This window comes from Leptodactylus fuscus, unplaced genomic scaffold, assembly GCF_031893055.1.
Source record: "Leptodactylus fuscus isolate aLepFus1 unplaced genomic scaffold, aLepFus1.hap2 HAP2_SCAFFOLD_102, whole genome shotgun sequence".
In the NCBI taxonomy this organism is placed as follows: Eukaryota; Metazoa; Chordata; class Amphibia; order Anura; family Leptodactylidae; genus Leptodactylus; species Leptodactylus fuscus.
In genome coordinates this window covers 328,143-352,979 of record NW_027439836.1, presented here as the reverse complement: position 1 = coordinate 352,979, position 24,837 = coordinate 328,143, and the positions used below count along the sequence as shown (strand labels likewise).

General features: G+C 40.9%; 1 protein-coding gene across 1 annotated transcript; it reads left to right on the top strand.

The window, feature by feature from the left end:
- The first annotated feature begins 21,611 nt into the window (after positions 1-21,611).
- On the top strand, positions 21,612-23,138 carry LBX2 (ladybird homeobox 2). Its single transcript, XM_075261283.1, has 2 exons — positions 21,612-21,638; positions 22,614-23,138. Exons 1-2 carry the CDS (start codon positions 21,612-21,614, stop codon positions 23,136-23,138), a joined length of 552 nt encoding a protein of 183 aa, XP_075117384.1.
- Positions 23,139-24,837: the final 1,699 nt, after the last annotated feature.

Below are 24,837 nucleotides of genomic sequence, written 5' to 3'. Positions count from 1 at the left end.
ACTAGAGGAGGATGTGTGTATACAGTATACAGGAGCAAGGTGAGGGGTATATACTGTGTGTACCGGGTACTGGAGGAGGGTGTGTGTATACAGTATACAGGAGCAAGGTGAGGGGTATATACTGTGTGTACCGGGTACTAGAGGAGGATGTGTGTATACAGTATACAGGAGCAAGGTGAGGGGTATATACTGTGTGTACCGGGTACTGGAGGAGGATGTGTGTATACAGTATACAGGAGCAAGGTGAGGGGTATATACTGTGTGTACTGGAGGAGGATGTGTGTATACAGTATACAGGAGCAAGGTGAGGGGTATATACTGTGTGTACTGGGTACTGGAGGAGGATGTGTGTATACAGTATACAGGAGCAAGGTGAGGGGTATATACTGTGTGTACCGGGTACTGGAGGAGGATGTGTGTATACAGTATACAGGAGCAAGGTGAGGGGGTATATACTGATACTGTGTGTGTACCGGGTACTGGAGGAGGGTGTGTGTATACAGTATACAGGAGCAAGGTGAGGGGTATATACTGTGTGTACCGGGTACTGGAGGAGGGTGTGTGTATACAGTATACAGGAGCAAGGTGAGGGGTATATACTGTGTGTACTGGGTACTGGAGGAGGGTGTGTGTATACAGTATACAGGAGCAAGGTGAGGGGTATATACTGATACTGTGTGTGTACCGGGTACTGGAGGAGGATCTACAGTCCTATGTATAAGTTTGTGCCCCCCTATTAATCTTAATCATTGTTAGGGGGCATTCACATGGAGTAACACCGGGCGGGGATCACAGCCGTCCACGAGCGATGCCACTGAAGTGAATGTTCGGCAGTCTGCTGTAACGCCGGTGTGTACGGTTGTGATACCCACCCGGTGTTACTCTGTGTGAATGCCGCCTTAGCTGTAAATATTTTGGTGTTTGCCATGTCAGTCTGATCTATCTAATAACTGATGGACACAGTAATATTTCAGGATTGGAATGAGGTTTATTGTACTAACAGAGAATGTGCAATCTGCATTACACCAAAATGTGACCGGTGCAGAAGTCTGGGCGCCCCCACAGAACAGTGCCAGTAATATTTCGTAGCTCCTCCTCCTTTTGCCTCTAGTCGCTTCCTGTTGCTGTTAATCAGTTCCTGGATGAAGGGATTTTGGACCGTTCCTCTTTACAATTCGCGTTCAGGTCAGTTTGATGGTCGCCGAGCATGGACAGCCCGCTCTCCAATGATCTGAAAACAAAGATTGTTCCACATAGTTGTTCAGGGGAAGGATACAAAACGTTGTCTCAGAGATTTAACCTGTCAGTTTCCACTGTGAGGAACATAGTAAGGAAATGGAAGAGCACAGGGACAGTTCTTGTTAAGCCCAGAAGTGGCAGGCCAAGAAAAATATCAGAAAGGCAGAGAAGAAGAATGGTGAGAACAGTCAAGGACAATCCACAGACACCTCCAAAGAGCTGCAGCATCATCTTGCTGCAGATGGTGTCACTGTGCATCGGTCAACTATACAGCACACTTTGCACAAGGAGAAGCTGTATGGGAGAGTGATGAGAAAGAAGCCGTTTCTGCACGTACGCCACAAATAGAGTCGCCTGAGGTATGAAAAAGCACATTTGGACAAGGCAGCTTCATTCTGGAAGAAGGTCCTGTGGACTGATGAAACAAAGATTGAGTTGTTTGGTCATACAAAAAGGCGTTATGCATGGCGACCAAAAAGAAACAGCATTCCAAGAAAAACACATGCTACCCACTGTAAGATTTGGTGGAGGTTCCATCATGCTTTGGGGCTGTGTGGCCAATGCCGGCATCGGGAATCTTGGTAAAGTTGAGAGTCGCATGGATTCCACTCAGTATCAGCAGATTCTTGAGAATAATGTTCCAGAATCAGTGACGAAGTTGAAGTTACGCCGGGGATGGATATTTCAGCAAGACAATGATCCAAAACACCAAAGCTCCAAATCCTCAGGCATTCATGCAGAGGAACAATTACAATGTTCTGGAATGGCCATCCCAGTCCCCAGACCTGAATATCATTGAACATCTGTGGGATGATTGGAAGCGGGCTGTCCATGCTCGGCCACCATCTAACTTAACTGAACGCGAATTGTAAAGAGGAATGGTCCAAAATCCCTTCATCCAGGATCCAGGAACTGATTAACAGCAACAGGAAGCGACTGGAGGCAAAAGGAGGAGGAGCTACGAAATATTACTGGTACTGTTCTGTGGGGGCGCCCAGACTTCTGCACCGGTCACATTTTGGTGTAATGCAGATTGCACATTCTCTGTTAGTACAATAAACCTCATTCCAATCCTGAAATATTACTGTGTCCATCAGTTATTAGAGAGATCAGACTGACATGGCAAACACCAAAATATTCACAACGATTAATAGGGGGGCACTAACTTATACATAGGACTGTATATATACAGTATACAGGAGCAAGGTGAGGGTGGTATATACTGATACTGTGTGTATACTGGGTACTGGTGGAGGGTGTGTATATAGTATACAGGAACAAGGTGAGGGGTATATACTGTGTGTATACCGGGTACTGGAGGAGGATGTGTGTGGGTATATGATAGGGACATCAATGGATCCCTCCGTATGTTGTAGAGGTCCTAATTAGAGATTAGATCGCAGACCTGGAGAAGTCACACGCACAGCTCATGGTGTACCAAGTGAATTCTAATTTTATTGTAAGAAAAAGGTAGTTTAAATACATTACAGACAAAGAGCTGGCTTGGCTATTCTAATTAGTATAACATGATTGGTTATAGAGATATAAGACAAGCCTGGCACATGACTATTGGCTGAGGCTCATTATAACTTTCCAAACTGGGATGGACTTTCCCATGAAACAAAGAAGGATTCAAAATACTTGTGTGTGAGCTAACATCCCAGACTATGTCTATATGCATATATCATGGCAAAAGAGATAAGATGACATGCTCCAACCTAATTAACAATAAGCTACATAGACTCTGTGTCTATACACACTCTAAGTGACCTTCATCCTACTAATATTATAAGTGTGAAAGTTTGTGAGTTTGGATGTTTGTTCCTCAATCACGCTAAAACGCCTGGACGGATTTGCGTGCAATTTTCCACAAACATAGTTTTCCCTTAGGATTGAGTCACAGGCTACTTTTGGTGCCACTAAACAACATGGCTTCCTAGCAGGAGACTCTCAAAAGCAGGACTACTAGTCCCAGCTATAGACTCCCACACACTGCCTGGCATTTCCTGCCTCAACCTGCCTGCACACTCCTTACTGTCACCTCAGGAGTCGCCCTCACTCTACTCACTCACATTTACATATAGCTTTCCACTATATAACACAACACAATACAACACATCACATTGTCCGTATTACTACATACACAATATAACACATCACATTGTCTGTATCACTACATACACAATACAACACATCACATTGCCTGTATCACGACATGCACAATATAACAGATCACATTGTCTGTATCACTACATACACAATACAACACATCACATTGTATCACTACATACACAATACAACACATCACATTGTATCACTACATACACAATACAACACATCACATTGTCTGTATCACTACATACACAATACAACACATCACATTGTCTGTATCACTACATACACAATACAACACATCACATTGTCTGTATCACTACATACACAATACAACACATCACATTCACATTGTCTGTATCACTACATACACAATATAACACATCACATTGTCTGTATCACTACATACACAATATAACACATCACATTGTCTGTATTACTACATACACAATATAACACATCACATTGTCTGTATCACTACATACACAATATAACACATCACATTGTATTACTACATACGCAATATAACACATCACATTGTATCACTACATACACAATACAACACATCACATTGTATCACTACATACACAATACAACACATCAGATTGTCTGTATCACTACATACACAATACAACACATCACATTGTATCACTACATACACAATACAACACATCACATTGTCTGTATCACTACATACACAATACAACACATCACATTGTCTGTATCACTACATACACAATACAACACATCACATTGTCTGTATCACTACATACACAATACAACACATCACATTGTATTACTACATACACAATATAACACATCACATTGTCTGTATCACTACATACACAATATAACACATCACATTGTATCACTACATACACAATATAACACATCACATTGTCTGTATTACTACATACACAATACAACACATCACATTGTATCACTACATACACAATATAACACATCACATTGTCTGTATCACTACATACACAATATAACACATCACATTGTATCACTACATACACAATATAACACATCACATTGTCTGTATTACTACATACACAATATAACACATCACATTGTATTACTACATACGCAATATAACACATCACATTTGCTAGCCCACCAAACTTTTTAAAGCACTTTTACAGTTTCACACGTCTGTATCCGCCCAATTCTCAAATCACCGCAGACGAAGTTGCGGGTACCAGCTATATACCATAAGATATGACAGAGTGCCCAGATACCATAAGATTAATACTCTTGTTGGTTATGTGTCCATACATCATGTAAAGGAGATAAGAGATATACAAAGTCAGCTGCATCTTCTCAAAGTGAGGTCCTTGAGAGATAAAGATTAGCAACCTCTGCATTACCGTTCATTATCACATTCCTTACAGTCTAACAAGGGGCCTCCTGGACTTAAACAGAAAAATACTTATACAGTTTATATGTGAAAGAGTATCAAGATGGCTGACAAAATACAAGATTAGAGGATTTGACTCTCACAGTATATATATACAGGGCCGGCGTCAGCGCACGGCATAGTCGGGCAAGTGCCGGGGCCCACAGATGAGCTGGAATACATACGCAATGCAGGAGCCGTGAGCTCAGCTCCTGCTTTAAAGCTCCGGCCCCGGCTTGCGTGTGTAGGCGCGATGACGTCATCACATCACGCCTACACACGCAAGCCGGGCCGTAGCTAAGCAGGAGCTGATCTCACAGCAACTGCATCGCGTATGTGATTGGAGGGAGAGAGAGGAGCGTCGGGGGATCGATGGAAGGTGAGTGATAGAAGGTGAGTGCAAGTGTTTGTTTTGTATTAAATATTAAGGTGGAACATAATGAAGGGGGCCCATGAAACTGGGGGGCAAATGAAGGGGAGGGGGGGAACGGCATGACACTGGGGCAGATGGAGGGCGGAGAACAGCATGACACTGGGGCAGATGGAGGGGGGAGAACGGCATGACACTGGGGCAGATGGAGGGGAGAGAACAGCATGACACTGGGGCAGATGGAGGGGGGGACAGCATGACACTGGGGCAGATGGAGGGGGGAGAACAGCATGACACTGGGGCAGATGGAGGGGGGAGAACGGCATGACACTGGGGCAGATGGAGGGGGAGAACAGCATGACACTGGGGCAGATGGAGGGGGGGACAGCATGACACTGGGGCAGATGGAGGGGGGAGAACGGCATGACACTGGGGCAGATGGAGGGGGAGAACAGCATGACACTGGGGCAGATGGAGGGGAGAGAACAGCATGACACTGGGGCAGATGGAGGGGGGGACAGCATGACACTGGGGCAGATGGAGGGGGGAGAACAGCATGACACTGGGGCAGATGGAGGGGGGGACAGCATGACACTGGGGCAGATGGAGGGGGGAGAACGGCATGACACTGGGGCAGATGGAGGGGGGGACAGCATGACACTGGGGCAGATGGAGGGGGGAGAACGGCATGACACTGGGGCAGATGGAGGGGGGGACAGCATGACACTGGGGCAGATGGAGGGGGGAGAACGGCATGACACTGGGGCAGATGGAGGGGGGGGACAGCATGACACTGGGGCAGATGGAGGGGGGGACAGCATGACACTGGGGCAGATGGAGGGGGGGAGAACAGCATGACACTGGGGCAGATGGAGGGGGGGACAGCATGACACTGGGGCAGATGGAGGGGGGAGAACGGCATGACACTGGGGCAGATGGAAGGGGCCCAATGAAACTGAAGGGGCAAATGAAGGGGAGGGGGGAACGGCATGACACTGGGGCAGAGACGGGGGACATGAAACTGTGGGCAGATGAAGGGGGAGAATGTGATGAAACTGGGGACAGAGATGGAGGGGGGGACATGAAACTGGGGGCAAAGGAAGGGTATATATGAAACTGGGGGAGAGATGGAGGGGGGGCATATAATTTACGGGTGACTGTAGGAGGATTATACCGTGTGGGAGCACATGATAAATGAATGAGAATGGGTGGAATCAACATAAAAGTGGGTGGAGCTAAATTTGCAGCGGTGCGCAGAGCGCGCCGCACATTTTGCCCCTCTTTCTACTCTTTAAAAGATTGGGAGGTATGGAGTTGGTGACGCCACACTCCTGCATGACGTCACTCGCTTCATCTGCAACGCACAGTGTCTCGACTCCACCACCTCCTTTACAAGGGGGCCCACTGAGGCTCTGTCGCCCAAGGGCCCATAAAAACCTGGAGCCGGCCCTGTATATATATGTATAGACTGTATATATTGTGTATGGGAGCTTGTTGCAGGCGGACCAGGGTAACAGGGTGCTATACTGTGTGTATAGTGCTGTACTGTGTGTGTATACTGGCTATATACTGTGAGGACTGCTGTCTGTGTATTGGGGGCATACACTATACTATATACACTGTGTGGGTATATCTACAGTGTGCACAGTGTGTATAGACTGAGTACATAGGGACTAATGTACAGATAGTATAGACTGTATACACAAGGACTATATACACTGTATGCTGTGATTGTATAGTGGGTGTACTGTGCACACAAGGACTGTATATGCTGTATTTAGATTATATACTGTGCCAAGTCCTGCTATATACGGTATACAATATATACAGGGAGGATATCATTATATGTCAGTATCACATCAGTTATCTACAGGAAAGAAGTGGCGGACACTGAGGGGAATAGTGTCATCCAAAATCACACTGTACACACACTGCACACAGGATAGACACACAGAGTACAGACAGTATACACACACAGGATAGGGGACACACACCGTACACACACTGCACACAGGATACACACACAGAGTACAGACAGTATACACACACACAGGATAGGGGACACACACCGTACACACACTGCACACAGGATACACACACAGAGTACAGACAGTATACACACACAGGACACACAGTGCACACACACAGGACACACACACAGAGTACAGACAGTATACACACACACAGGATAGGGGACACACACCGTACACACACTGCACACAGGATACACACACAGAGTACAGACAGTATACACACACACAGGATAGGGGACACACACCGTACACACACTGCACACAGGACACACACACAGAGTACAGACAGTATACACACACACAGGATAGGGGACACACACCGTACACACACTGCACACAGGACACACACACAGAGTACAGACAGTATACACACACAGGACACACAGTGCACACACACAGGACACACACACAGAGTAAAGACAGTATACACACACAGGACACACACTGCACACACACAGGACACACACACAGGACACACACACAGAGTACAGACAGTATACACACACAGGACACACACTGCACACACACAGGACACACACACAGAGTACAGACAGTATACACACACAGGACACACACTGCACACACACAGGACACACACACAGAGTACAGACAGTATACACACACAGGACACACACTGCACACACACAGGACACACACACAGAGTACAGACAGTATACACACACAGGACACAGGACACACACTGCACACACACAGGACACACACAGAGTAAAGACAGTATACACACACAGGACACAGGACACACACTGCACACACACAGGACACACACACAGAGTACAGACAGTATACACACACAGGACACACACTGCACACACACAGGACACACACACAGAGTACAGGACACACAGCTCACACTACTGAAATAGGGGAAAAAGAAATCATCAGCATCAGAAATAGTAATAAGTCGTCCTAATAAATAATAATAAAATAATCATATAAGTTATATCACTAATCATCATCAGCTATAATATCGCCATATGTGTAATAATAATAATAATAATGAGACAATATCCATCATAAATCCTCATCCTCAGCCACCAAAACTACCAGTATACTGTAATACAGAGGACAAAAGGGAAGAATCTACCAATGACAATAGAATAATAAAACTAAAGATGATGTAATATAATAATATACGATATAATAATACAAGTAATACAATATAACACTACACATAATATAATAACACATGGAATATAATAACACACTATATAACACTGCACATAATATAGTAACACATGGAATATAATAACACACTATATAACACTACACATAATATAGTAACACATGGAATATAATAACACACTATATAACACTACACATAATATAGTAACACATGGAAGATAATAACACACTATATAATACTACACATAATATAGTAATACATGGAATATAATAACACACTATATAACACTACACATAATATAGTAACACATGGAATATAATAACACACTATATAATACTACACATATTATATTCCATGTGTTACTTACTATATTAACACACTATATAACACTACACATAATATAATAACACATGGAATATAATAACACACTATATCACACTGCACATAATATAGTAACACATGGAATATAATAACACACTATATAACACTGCACATAATATAGTAACACATGGAATATAATAACACACTATATAATACTACACATAATATAGTAATACATGGAATATAATAACACACTATATAACACTGCACATAATATAGTAACACATGGAATATAATAACACACTATATAACACTACACATAATATAGTAACACATGGAAGATAATAACACACTATATAATACTACACATAATATAGTAACACATGGAATATAATAACACACTATATAACACTACACATAATATAATAACACATGGAATATAATAACACACTATATCACACTGCACATAATATAGTAACACATGGAATATAATAACACACTATATAATACTACACATAATATAGTAATACATGGAATATAATAACACACTATATAACACTGCACATAATATAGTAACACATGGAATATAATAACACACTATATAATACTACACATAATATAGTAATACATGGAATATAATAACACACTATATAACACTGCACATAATATAGTAACACATGGAATATAATAACACACTATATAATACTGCAGGTAATATATTAATTATACATGTGATATAAAACTCCATGTAAGTAATAAGAGGAGCTGTGACATAATAATAATAACGCCGACAATAAACAGTAGAGTCAGTGGAATATTGTAACAATGCATCCCCCATACTCTGGAACTCCTTACCACGACACATAAGACTGACCCCCACAATCACAAGAAGGCCCTGAAGACTCCCCTATTCAGGAAGGCCTACACCCCCCAATAACACTATCACCGCACCCCCATCTGTACAGTCTCCCCCTCCCTCATAGATTGTAAGCCCTCGCGGGCAGGGCCCTCTACCCCACTGTGCCAGTCCGTCATTGTTAGTATTATATCTACCTGTATATTCTGTGTATTGTATGTAACCCCCAAATGTAAAGCACCATGGGATTAATATAATAATGTACAGAGCACCATGGGATTAATATAATAATGTACAGAGCACCATGGGAGTAATATAATAATGTACAGAGCACCATGGGAGTAATATAATAATGTACAGAGCACCATGGGAGTAATATAATAATGTACAGAGCACCATGGGATTAATATAATAATGTACAGAGCACCATGGGATTAATATAATAATGTACAGAGCACCATGGGATTAATATAATAATGTACAGAGCACCATGGGAGTAATATAATAATGTACAGCACCATGGGATTAATATAATAATGTACAGCACCATGGGATTAATATAATAATGTACAGCACCATGGGATTAATATAATAATGTACAGCACCATGGGATTAACATAATAATGTACAGAGCAGCATGGGATTAATATAATAATGTACAGCACCATGGGATTAATATAATAATGTACAGAGCACCATGGGATTAATATAATAATGTACAGAGCACCATGGGATTAATATAATAATGTACAGAGCACCATGGGATTAATATAATAATGTACAGAGCACCATGTGATTAATATAATAATGTACAGAGCACCATGGGATTAATATAATAATGTACAGCACCATGGGATTAATATAATAATGTACAGCACCATGGGATTAATATAATAATGTACAGAGCACCATTGGATTAATATAATAATATACAGAGCACCATGGGATTAATATAATAATGTACAGCACCATGGGATTAATATAAGAATGTACAGAGCACCATGGGATTAACATAATAATATACAGAGCACCATGGGATTAATATAATAATGTACAGAGCACCATGGGATTAATATAATAATGTACAGCACCATGGGATTAATATAATAATGTACAGAGCACCATGGGATTAATATAATAATATACAGAGCACCATGGGATTAATATAATAATGTACAGAGCACCATGGGATTAATATAATAATGTACAGCACCATGGGATTAATATAATAATGTACAGAACACCATGGGATTAATATAATAATGTACAGAGCACCATTGGATTAATATAATAATGTACACAGCACCATGTGATTAATATAATAATGTACAGCACCATGGGATTAATATAATAATGTACTGAGCACCATTGGATTAATATAATAATGTACAGAGCACCATGGGATTAATATAATAATGTACAGCACCATGGGATTAATATAATAATGTACAGAGCACCATGGAATTAATATAATAATGTACAGAGCACCATGGGAGTAATATAATAATGTACAGCACCATGGGATTAATATAATAATGTACAGCACCATGGGATTAATATAATAATGTACAGCACCATGGGATTAATATAATAATGTACAGAGCACCATGGCATTAATATAATAATGTACAGCACCATGGGATTAATATAATAATGTACAGAGCACCATGGGATTAATATAATAATGTACAGAGCGCCATGGCATTAATATAATAATGTACAGCACCATGGGATTAATATAATAATGTACAGAGCACCATGGGATTAATATAATAATGTACAGAGCACCATGGGATTAATATAATAATGTACAGAGCACCATGGCATTAATATAATAATGTACAGCACCATGGGATTAATATAATAATGTACAGAGCACCATGGGATTAATATAATAATGTACAGAGCACCATGGGATTAATATAATAATGTACAGAGCACCATGGGATTAATATAATAATGTACAGCACCATGGGATTAATATAATAATGTACAGAGCACCATGGGATTAATATAATAATGTACAGAGCACCATGGGATTAATATAATAATGTACAGAGCACCATGGGATTAATATAATAATGTACAGAGCACCATGGGATTAATATAATAATGTACATCACCATGGGATTAATATAATAATGTACAGAGCCCCATGGGATTAATATAATAATGTACAGCACCATGGGATTAATATAATAATGTACAGAGCACCATGGGATTAATATAATAATGTACAGAGCACCATGGGATTAATATAATAATGTACAGAGCACCATGAGATTAATATAATAATGTACAGAGCACCATGGGATTAATATAATAATGTACAGCACCATGGGATTAATATAATAATGTACAGCACCATGGGATGAATATAATAATGTACAGAGCACCATGGGATTAATATAATAATGTACATCACCATGGGATTAATATAATAATGTACAGAGCACCATGGGATTAATATAATAATGTACAGAGCACCATGGGATGAATATAATAATGTACAGAGCACCATGGGATTAATATAATAATGTACAGAGCACCATGGGATTAATATAATAATGTACAGAACACCATGGGAATAATATAATAATGTACAGTGCACCATGGGATTAATATAATAATGTACAGAGCACCATGGGATTAATATAATAATGTACTGAGCACCATGGGATGAATATAATAATGTACAGCACCATGGGATTAATATAATAATGTACAGAGCACCATGGGATTAATATAATAATGTACAGAGCACCATGGGATTAATATAATAATGTACAGCACCATGGGATTAATATAATAATGTACAGCACCATGGGATGAATATAATAATGTACAGAGCACCATGGGATTAATATAATAATGTACATCACCATGGGATTAATATAATAATGTACAGAGCACCATGGGATTAATATAATAATGTACAGAGCACCATGGGATGAATATAATAATGTACAGAGCACCATGGGATTAATATAATAATGTACATCACCATGGGATTAATATAATAATGTACAGCACTATGGGATTAATATAATAATGTACAGAGCACCATGGGATTAATATAATAATGTACAGCACCATGGGATTAATATAATAATGTACAGAGCACCATGGGATTAATATAATAATGTACAGAGCACCATGGGATTAATATAATAATGTACAGAGCACCATGAGATTAATATAATAATGTACAGAGCACCATGGGATTAATATAATAATGTACAGAGCACCATGGGATTAATATAATAATGTACAGCACCATGGGATTAATATAATAATGTACAGCACCATGGGATGAATATAATAATGTACAGAGCACCATGGGATTAATATAATAATGTACATCACCATGGGATTAATATAATAATGTACAGAGCACCATGGGATTAATATAATAATGTACAGAGCACCATGGGATGAATATAATAATGTACAGAGCACCATGGGATTAATATAATAATGTACAGAGCACCATGGGATTAATATAATAATGTACAGAGCACCATGGGATTAATATAATAATGTACAGAGCACCATGGGATTAATATAATAATGTACTGAGCACCATGGGATTAATATAATAATGTACAGGGCACCATGGGATTAATATAATAATGTACAGAGCACCATGGGATTAATATAATAATGTACAGAGCACCATGTGATTAATATAATAATGTATTGAGCACCATGGGATTAATATAATAATGTACAGAGCACCATGGGATTAATATAATAATGTACAGAGCACCATGGGATTAATATAATAATGTACAGCACCATGGGAATAATATAATAATGTACAGCACCATGGGATTAATATAATAATGTACTGAGCACCATGGGATTAATATAATAATGTACTGAGCACCATGGGATTAATATAATAATGTACAGAGCACCATGGGATTAATATAATAATGTACAGAGCACCATGGGATTAATATAATAATGTACAGCACCATGGGATTAATATAATAATGTACAGAGCACCATGGGATTAATATAATAATGTACAGAGCACCATGGGATTAATATAATAATGTACAGAGCACCATGGGATTAATATAATAATGTACAGAGCACCATGGGATTAATATAATAATGTACAGAGCACCATGGGATTAATATAATAATGTACAGAGCACCATGGGATTAATATAATAATGTACAGCACCATGGGATTAATATAATAATGTACAGCACCATGGGATTAATATAATAATGTACAGAGCGCCATGGGATTAATATAATAATGTACAGAGCGCCATGGGATTAATATAATAATGTACAGCACCATGGGATTAATATAATAATGTACAGCACCATGGGATTAATATAATAATGTACAGAGCACCATGGGATTAATATAATAATGTACAGAGCACCATGGGATTAATATAATAATGTACAGAGCACCATGGGATTAATATAATAATGTACAGCACCATGGGATTAATATAATAATGTACAGAGCACCATGGGATTAATATAATAATGTACAGCACCATGGGATTAACATAATAATGTACAGAGCACCATGGCATTAATATAATAATGTACAGAGCACCATGGGATTAATATAATAATGTACAGAGCACCATGGGATTAACATAATAATGTACAGAGCACCATGGGATTAACATAATAATGTACAGAGCACCATGGGATTAATATAATAATGTACAGCACCATGGGATTAATATAATAATGTACAGAGCACCATGGGATTAACATAATAATGTACAGAGCAGCATGGGATTAATATAATAATGTACAGAGCACCATGGGATTAACATAATAATGTACAGAGCACCATGGGATTAATATAATAATGTACAGAGCACCATGGGATTAATATAATAATGTATTGAGCACCATGGGATTAATATAATAATGTACAGAGCACCATGGGATTAATATAATAATGTACAGCACCATGGGATTAATATAATAATGTACAGAGCACCATGGGCATAATATAATAATGTACAGAGCACCATGGGATTAATATAATAATGTACAGAGCACCATGGGCATAATATAATAATGTACAGCACCATGGGATTAATATAATAATGTACAGAGCACCATGGGCATAATATATTAATGTACAGCACCATGGGATTAATATAATAATGTACAGCACCATGGGATTAATATAATAATGTACAGAGCACCATGGGATTAATATAATAATAATGTACAGAGCACCATGGGATTAATATAATAATGTATTGAGCACCATGGGATTAATATAATAATGTACAGAGCACCATGGGATTAATATAATAATGTATTGAGCACCATGGGATTAATATAATAATGTACAGAGCACCATGGGATTAATATAATAATGTACAGAGCACCATGGGATTAATATAATAATGTACAGAGCACCATGGGATTAATATAATAATGTACAGCACCATGGGAATAATATAATAATGTACAGCACCATGGGATTAATATAATAATGTACTGAGCACCATGGGATTAATATAATAATGTACTGAGCACCATGGGATTAATATAATAATGTACAGAGCACCATGGGATTAATATAATAATGTACAGAGCACCATGGGATTAATATAATAATGTACAGCACCATGGGATTAATATAATAATGTACAGAGCACCATGGGATTAATATAATAATGTACAGAGCACCATGGGATTAATATAATAATGTACAGAGCACCATGGGATTAATATAATAATGTACAGAGCACCATGGGATTAATATAATAATGTACAGAGCACCATGGGATTAATATAATAATGTACAGAGCACCATGGGATTAATATAATAATGTACAGCACCATGGGATTAATATAATAATGTACAGCACCATGGGATTAATATAATAATGTACAGAGCGCCATGGGATTAATATAATAATGTACAGAGCGCCATGGGATTAATATAATAATGTACAGCACCATGGGATTAATATAATAATGTACAGCACCATGGGATTAATATAATAATGTACAGAGCACCATGGGATTAATATAATAATGTACAGAGCACCATGGGATTAATATAATAATGTACAGAGCACCATGGGATTAATATAATAATGTACAGCACCATGGGATTAATATAATAATGTACAGAGCACCATGGGATTAATATAATAATGTACAGCACCATGGGATTAACATAATAATGTACAGAGCACCATGGGATTAATATAATAATGTACAGAGCACCATGGGATTAATATAATAATGTACAGAGCACCATGGGATTAACATAATAATGTACAGAGCACCATGGGATTAACATAATAATGTACAGAGCACCATGGGATTAATATAATAATGTACAGCACCATGGGATTAATATAATAATGTACAGAGCACCATGGGATTAACATAATAATGTACAGAGCAGCATGGGATTAATATAATAATGTACAGAGCACCATGGGATTAACATAATAATGTACAGAGCACCATGGGATTAATATAATAATGTACAGAGCACCATGGGATTAATATAATAATGTATTGAGCACCATGGGATTAATATAATAATGTACAGAGCACCATGGGATTAATATAATAATGTACAGCACCATGGGATTAATATAATAATGTACAGAGCACCATGGGCATAATATAATAATGTACAGAGCACCATGGGATTAATATAATAATGTACAGAGCACCATGGGCATAATATAATAATGTACAGCACCATGGGATTAATATAATAATGTACAGAGCACCATGGGCATAATATATTAATGTACAGCACCATGGGATTAATATAATAATGTACAGCACCATGGGATTAATATAATAATGTACAGAGCACCATGGGATTAATATAATAATGTACAGAGCGCCATGGGATTAATATAATAATAATGTACAGAGCACCATGGGATTAATATAGTAATGTACAGAGCACCATGGGATTAATATAATAATGTACAGAGCACCATGGGATTAATATAATAATGTACAGAGCACCATGGGATTAACATAATAATGTACAGAGCACCATGGGATTAATATAATAATGTACAGAGCACCATGGGATTAACATAATAATGTACAGAGCACCATGGGATTAATATAATAATGTACAGCACCATGGGATTAATATAATAATGTACAGAGCACCATGGGATTAACATAATAATGTACAGAGCAGCATGGGATTAATATAATAATGTACAGCACCATGGGATTAATATAATAATGTACAGCACCATGGGATTAATATAATAATGTACAGAGCACCATGGGATTAACATAATAATGTACAGAGCACCATGGGATTAATATAATAATGTACAGCACCATGGGATTAATATAATAATGTACAGAGCACCATGGGATTAACATAATAATGTACAGAGCAGCATGGGATTAATATAATAATGTACAGAGCACCATGGGATTAACATAATAATGTACAGAGCAGCATGGGATTAATATAATAATGTACAGAGCACCATGGGATTAATATAATAATGTATTGAGCACCATGGGATTAATATAATAATGTACAGAGCACCATGGGATTAATATAATAATGTACAGCACCATGGGATTAATATAATAATGTACAGAGCACCATGGGATTAACATAATAATGTACAGAGCAGCATGGGATTAATATAATAATGTACAGAGCACCATGGGATTAACATAATAATGTACAGAGCACCATGGGATTAATATAATAATGTACAGAGCACCATGGGATTAATATAATAATGTATTGAGCACCATGGGATTAATATAATAATGTACAGAGCACCATGGGATTAATATAATAATGTACAGAGCGCCATGGGATTAATATAATAATAATGTACAGAGCACCATGGGATTAATATAGTAATGTACAGAGCACCATGGGATTAATATAATAATGTACAGAGCACCATGGGATTAATATAATAATGTACAGAGCACCATGGGATTAACATAATAATGTACAGAGCACCATGGGATTAACATAATAATGTACAGAGCACCATGGGATTAATATAATAATGTACAGCACCATGGGATTAATATAATAATGTACAGAGCACCATGGGATTAACATAATAATGTACAGAGCAGCATGGGATTAATATAATAATGTACAGCACCATGGGATTAATATAATAATGTACAGCACCATGGGATTAATATAATAATGTACAGAGCACCATGGGATTAACATAATAATGTACAGAGCACCATGGGATTAATATAATAATGTACAGCACCATGGGATTAATATAATAATGTACAGAGCACCATGGGATTAACATAATAATGTACAGAGCAGCATGGGATTAATATAATAATGTACAGAGCACCATGGGATTAACATAATAATGTACAGAGCACCATGGGATTAATATAATAATGTACAGAGCACCATTGGATTAATATAATAATGTATTGAGCACCATGGGATTAATATAATAATGTACAGAGCACCATGGGATTAATATAATAATGTACAGCACCATGGGATGAATATAATAATGTACAGAGCACCATTGGATTAATATAATAATGTATTGAGCACCATGGGATTAATATAATAATGTACAGAGCACCATTGGATTAATATAATAATGTATTGAGCACCATGGGATTAATATAATAATGTACAGAGCACCATGGGATTAATATAATAATGTATTGAGCACCATGGGATTAATATAATAATGTACAGAGCACCATGGGATTAATGGTGCTATGTAAATAAACAATAATAATAATGTAAGAGATGAAAACTATAAGATAATACTGATACTAATAATATAATAATCTGCATGACATAGATAATCGTCAGACTATAATAATACTAATAACCATCAGCACCGCAGACAGACAAAGCCTCGCACTGCACAATGGAGGGAGGGGGCTCTCTGGGATGTTTTATCTTTCATATGGAGGCTCACTTCTGACCCTGGGATCTTCCCATCACACTATGGAGGATTACTTCGACCCTGGGATTTTCCCCATGCACTATGAATGATCACTTCTGACCCTGGGATCTGCACCATGAACTATGGAGGATCACTTCTGACCCTGAAATCTTCACCACGCACTATGGAGGATCACCTCTGACCCTGGAATATGGCCCATGCACTACAGAGGATCACTTCTGACCCTTGGATCTGCCCCATGAACTACGTAGGATCACTTCGACCCTTGGATCTTCCTCACATACTAAGAAGGATCACTTCTGACTCTGGGATCTTCCCCACACCCTATGGATAATCACTTGTGACCCTGAATCTTCACGCACTATGGAGGATCACTTCTGACTCAGGCATGTGCCCCATGCGCTATGAAGAATTACTTATGACCCAGGGATCTGCCCCATCCACTATGAATTATCACTTCTGACCCTCAGATCTGCCCCATGAACTACGGAGGATCACTTCTGACCCTGGGATCTGCCCCACACCCTATGGATGATCACTTCTGACCCTCGGATCTGCCCCATGAACTACATAGGATCACTTATGACCCTGGGATCTTCCCCATGCACTACGGAGGATCACTTCTGACTTAGGGATGTTCCCTACGCACTATGGAGGATCATTTCTGACCCTGGAATATGGCCCATGCACTATGGAGGATCACTTTGACCCTGGAATCTTCTCCACACACTATAGAGGATAACTTCTGCCCCTGGAATCTGCCCCATTAACTATGGTGGATCACTTTTACCCCTGGAATCTTCACTACGCACCATGAAGGATCACTTCACTTCCCTCGGATCTTTGCCAAAGACTATGGAGGATTACTTCTGACTCTGGGATCTACCCCACACACTATGGAGGATCACTTCTGACTCTGGGATCTACCCCACACACTATGGAGGATCACTTCTGACCCTGGGATCTTCCCCATGCACTATGGAGGATCACCTCTGACCCTAGGATCTGCCCTACACCCTATGGATAATCACTTCTGACCCTGAATCTTCACCACGCACTATGGAGGATCACATCTGACCCTGGGATCTGCCCCACGAACTATAGAGGATCAATTCTGACCCTGGGATCTTACACATGCACTATGGAGGATCACTTCAACTATGGGATCTTCCCCACATACTAAGGAAGATCACTTCTGACCCTGGGATCTTGCCCATGCACTATGGAGGATCACTTATGACCCTGTGATCTTCCCCACGCACTATGGAGGATCACTTCTGACTCAGGGATCTGCCCCATGCACTATGAAGAATTACTTATGACCCAGGTATCTGCCCCATGATCTATGGAGGATCACTTCTGACCCTGGGATCTGCCTCACACCCTATGGATGATCACTTCTGACCCTGGGATCTGCCCTATGCACTATGGAGGATCACTTCTGACCCAGTGATCTGCCCCACACACTAGGGAGGATCACTTTTGACCATGGGATCTTACCCATTCAGTATGGAGAATCACTTATGACCCTGGGATATGGCTGACACTATGGAGGATCACTTCTGATCCGGGGATCTGCCCCATGCACTATGGAGGATCATTTCTGACCTGGGGGTCTGCTTCATGCATTAGAGAGCATCACTTCTGACCCAGGGATCTATCCCACACACTATGAAGGATCACCTCTGACCCTGGATATATGGCCCACACACTATGGAGGATCACTTTGACACTGGGATCTGCCCCATGCACTATGTAGGATCACTTATGACCCTTGGATTATTACCATGCACTAGGGATTATCACTTCTGATACTGGGATCTTTCCCAAGCACTATGGAGGATCTCTTCTGGCCCTGGGATCTTCCGACATACTATGGAGGATCACTTTTGACCCTGGGATCTGCTCTATGCACTATGGAGGATCTGTTCTGACCCTGAGATCTTCCCCACACACTATGGAGGATCCCTTCTAACCCTAGGATAGTCCCTACGCACTATGGAGGATCACTTCTGACCCTGGGCTCTTACCCACGCACTGTGGAGGATCATTTCTGACCCTCGGATCTTCCCCACACACTATGGAGGATCACTTCTGATCCTGGGATCTTTCCCACGCACCATGGAGGATCACTTGTGACCCTCTGATCTGCCCGATGCACTGTGGAGGATCACTTCTGACCCTGGGATCTACCTCACGCATTATGAAGTATTACTTCTAATCCTGGGATCTTCCCCATGTACTTTGGTGATCACTTCTGACCCTGAGATCTTCCCCACGCACTACGGAAGATCACTTCTGACCCTGGGATCTTCCCCATGCACTATGGAAGATCACTTCTGACCCTGGGATCTGCCCCACACCCTATGGATGATCGCTTCTTACCCTGGGATCTACCCCTTGCATTATGAAGTATCACTTCTAATTCTGGGATCTTCCCCACGCCCTATGATTGATCAATTCTGACCCTGGGATCTTCCCAACGCACTGTGGAGGATCACGTCTGACCCTGGGTTCTTCCCCACGCACTAAGGAGGATCACTTCTGACCATGGGATCTTACGCACGCAGTATGGAGGATCACTTCTGACCATGGGATCTTCCCCATGCACTATGGAGATTCACTTTTGATCCAGGGATCTGCCCCATGCACTATGGAGGATCAATTTTGACCCTTGGATCTTCTCCACACACTATGTAGGATCATTTCTGACCCTGGGATCTGCCCTACGCACTATGGAGGATCACTTCAGTTGGTTCCTCTGCTGGGATCTACTCTACATATCTTAGTCAATTCCTCTGCTGGCATCTGCTCCACATATCACAGTCAGTTCTAATCCTGCTCCCCATTCCACCACATTACTCTATGGCACCCAACTCCAGTCTGTCCTCAGGCTAGATCCCTTTCATATGGCACCATGCATTGGCTTCTATTAAGACATAAAATCTAGTTTTTGCATTTGGTTGAGCTACATGTACATTACTTTACTCTCCTGGATTAAGCCCTTGGCATCATATCTGATTTGTACTGCTGTATCTAAGCAGTTATACACGTTACACGTGTATATAGCTGTAGGGATGGGTACTGACCAGCAGGACATTTACACCCTCTATATAGGAATGGATATATAGGTGAAAGATGGAGAGATGACTGGTGACTGATGGGATGACTGGACAGTGGTGGATACAAAGGGGGATGAATCGGAGGCAGAGCTCGGACCTGGTAGGTCTCAGTACATAACATGTATGGGGCTGCCACTTACGAGGAGCGGTCTAGGATACAGAAGTCTTCCTGTATTGTAGAGAGTTGTTTGGGCCCACTGGTTCTCCTGGCTCAATAGTGATCACAACCTTTTCTCATTTGGTATGATGGAGAGATAGATGACTGAGGAAATCCATTTCACATCTAAGTGACCTGAACGGTAAGTCCCCCAATTTCCTGGAAAAGTCTCGTATAATACCGAGATCTCCAGGACTGGATCCAACTCAACCCAAGTAATGTCCAAGTGACAGTCCCGGAGACAGCTGTGGACAGACACATAAAGTCTGTGGTGTCGGCCATGGCAGGTGTGTTCCTGAGCTGGAGGTGTGTGAATCTCCCCGACCCAGCCGGCTTCATGTCTTCCATACTAGCGGAGGCCACTACAGTGTGACCCAGAAGTCCATGGGATCAGGTCTCAGAGAATCCGCTGGAGAAAGGGCACAACCTTGTTTAGGGAGTTCATTTTACCAATATGTCAGATTGTCGTTACCATAATAGCAATTAGTTATATGCAAATTAAGATGAGTGAGGTGGTGCCTGTGGTGTATCGGGAGGAAGGGGTGCCCTATCAGCACCAGGATTAACATTATATAAGGTGAGGTCTGACAAATACAAGGTAAGGATTGTAATGGCTGCCGGTGCCGGCCTAGCGCACCCACTGACTCCTGTCTCTTTACCAGTCCACAGAGCAGTAGGTATGACATCATCAGTGACATCACACTGATAGTCCCTCATGATTGGTTGTGTTGGTTGTGCTGCCTGCATGGTATTATGGGGAATCTTAGCGGTCACGTTCCAAGGTCATGTGATCCTTCTTCACTGCCTTATCCTAATGTGTAAAAAGGCAGACCCCATATTGAGCAGGATAAATCTGTAACTCGCTAATTCTGAATTGATTTGTGCCGAATTAACTGACGATAAACTGTAAATATGTAGACGGATGACGGGGCAGTTGTGGACTTGTCGTGTTTTATGTTCTCAACTGATCTTCATCTTCTTCTCACATTGAAAGGTCGAGACCCACTGGGTTTAGCTGGACATCGGCCGAACTCTAAGAAGAGGCGGAAATCACGAACGGCCTTCACCAATCACCAGATCTATGAGCTGGAGAAACGTTTCCGTTACCAGAAATACCTGTCACCTGCTGACCGTGACCACATCGCCCAGCAGTTGGGGCTCAGTAATGCCCAAGTCATCACCTGGTTCCAGAACCGAAGGGCCAAACTCAAGCGGGACTTGGAGGAGATGAAAGCTGATGTGGAGTCATTGAAGAAGCTGCCACCACAAGCACTGGAGAAGCTGGTGTCCATGCCTGATGGTGGGCCAGAGGAGGATGAGGACACTAGACAATGCTGCTCCCCAACTTCACAAGAACTGTTCCTCCAGTCCCCACAGTGCTCATCCATGGAGCACACAGTTGACGAATTCTCAGAAGAAGAGGAGATCGAAGTGAACAACTAAAAGACTGGAGGGGATGAGGGCAGAAGACCCCTAATGTGCTCCAGTCGCCGATGGAAGGAAAGAGAGAGAGGAAAGAGAGGAAGGAAGGAGGGAAGGGAAGAGCGAAAGGAAGGAAGGAGGGAAGGGAAGAGCGAAAGGAAGGAAAGAGCGAAAGGAAGGAAGGGAAGAGCGAAAGGAAGGAAGGAAGGGAAGAGAGGAAGGAAGGAAGGAAGGAAGGAAGGAAGGAAGGGAAGAGAGGAAGGAAGGAAGGGAAGAGAGGAAGGAAGGAAGGAAGGAAGGAAGGGAAGAGAGGAAGGAAGGAAGGGAAGAGAGGAAGGAAGGAGGGAAGGGAAGAGCGAAAGGAAGGAAGGAAGGGAAGAGAGGAAGGAAGGAGGGAAGGGAAGAGCGAAAGGAAGGAAGGAGGGAAGGGAAGAGCGAAAGGAAGGAAAGAGCGGAAGGAAGGGAAGAGCGAAAGGAAGGAAGGAAGGGAAGAGAGGAAGGAAGGAAGGAAGGGAAGAGAGGAAGGAAGGAAGGGAAGAGAGGAAGGAAGGAAGGGAAGAGAGGAAGGAAGGAAGGAAGGAAGGAAGGGAAGAGAGGAAGGAAGGAAGGGAAGAGAGGAAGGAAGGAAGGGAAGAGAGGAAGGAAGGAAAGAGAGGAAGGAAGGAAAGAGAGGAAGGAAGGGAAGAGAGGAAGGAAGGAAGGGAAGAGAGGAAGGAAGGAAGGGAAGAGAGGAAGGAAGGAAGGGAAGAGAGGAAGGAAGGAAGGGAAGAGAGGAAGGAAGGAAGAGAGGAAGGAAGGAAGGAAGGAAGGGAAGAGAGAAAGGAAGGAAGGAAGGAAGGAAGGGAAGAGAGAAAGGAAGGAAGGGAAGAGAGAAAGGAAGGAAGGAAGGAAGGGAAGAGAGAAAGGAAGGAAGGGAAGAGAGAAAGGAAGGAAGGGAAGAGAGAAAGGAAGGAAGGGAAGAGAGAAAGGAAGGAAGGAAGGGAAGAGAGAAAGGAAGGAAAGGAAGAGAGAAAGGAAGGAAAGGAAGAGAGAAAGGAAGGAAGGGAAGAAAAGAGAGGAAGGAAGGGAAGAGAAGAGAGGAAGGAAGGAAAGAGAGGAAGGAAGGGAAGGAAGGAAGGAAGGAAGGAAGGGAAGAGAGGAAGGAAGGAAGGGAAGAGAGGAAGGAAGGAAAGAAAGAGAGGAAGGAAGGAAAGAGAGGAAGGAAGGAAGGAGGGAAGGAAGAGAGGAAGGAAGGAAGGGAAGAGAGAAAGGAAGGAAGGGAAGAGAGAAAGGAAGGAAGGGAAGAGAGAAAGGAAGGAAGGGAAGAGAGAAAGGGAGGAAGGGAAGAGAGAAAGGAAGGAAGGGAGGAGAGAAAGGAAGGAAGGGAAGAGAGAAAGGAAGGAAGGGAAGAGAGAAAGGAAGAGAGCAAGGAAGAAGGGAAGAGAGCAAGGAGGGAAAAGAGGAAGAAAGGAAGGAGGGAAGAGAGAAAAGAAGGAAGGAAAAGAGGAAAGAAGGAAGGAAGAGAGGAAAAAAGGAAGAAAGAGAGGAAAAAAGGAAGGAAGTAAAAAGAGAAGAAGAAGGAAGGAGGGAAGAGAGAGAAAGAAAGGAAGGAAGGATGGGAGAGAGCTAAATGAAGGAAGAAAGGAAGGGGTGGACGAAAGAAAAAATCACATCCAGGAGGCTTCAACTACCATCTACATCTACCATATATTAGAATAAGAGCAGATACTAATAAATACAC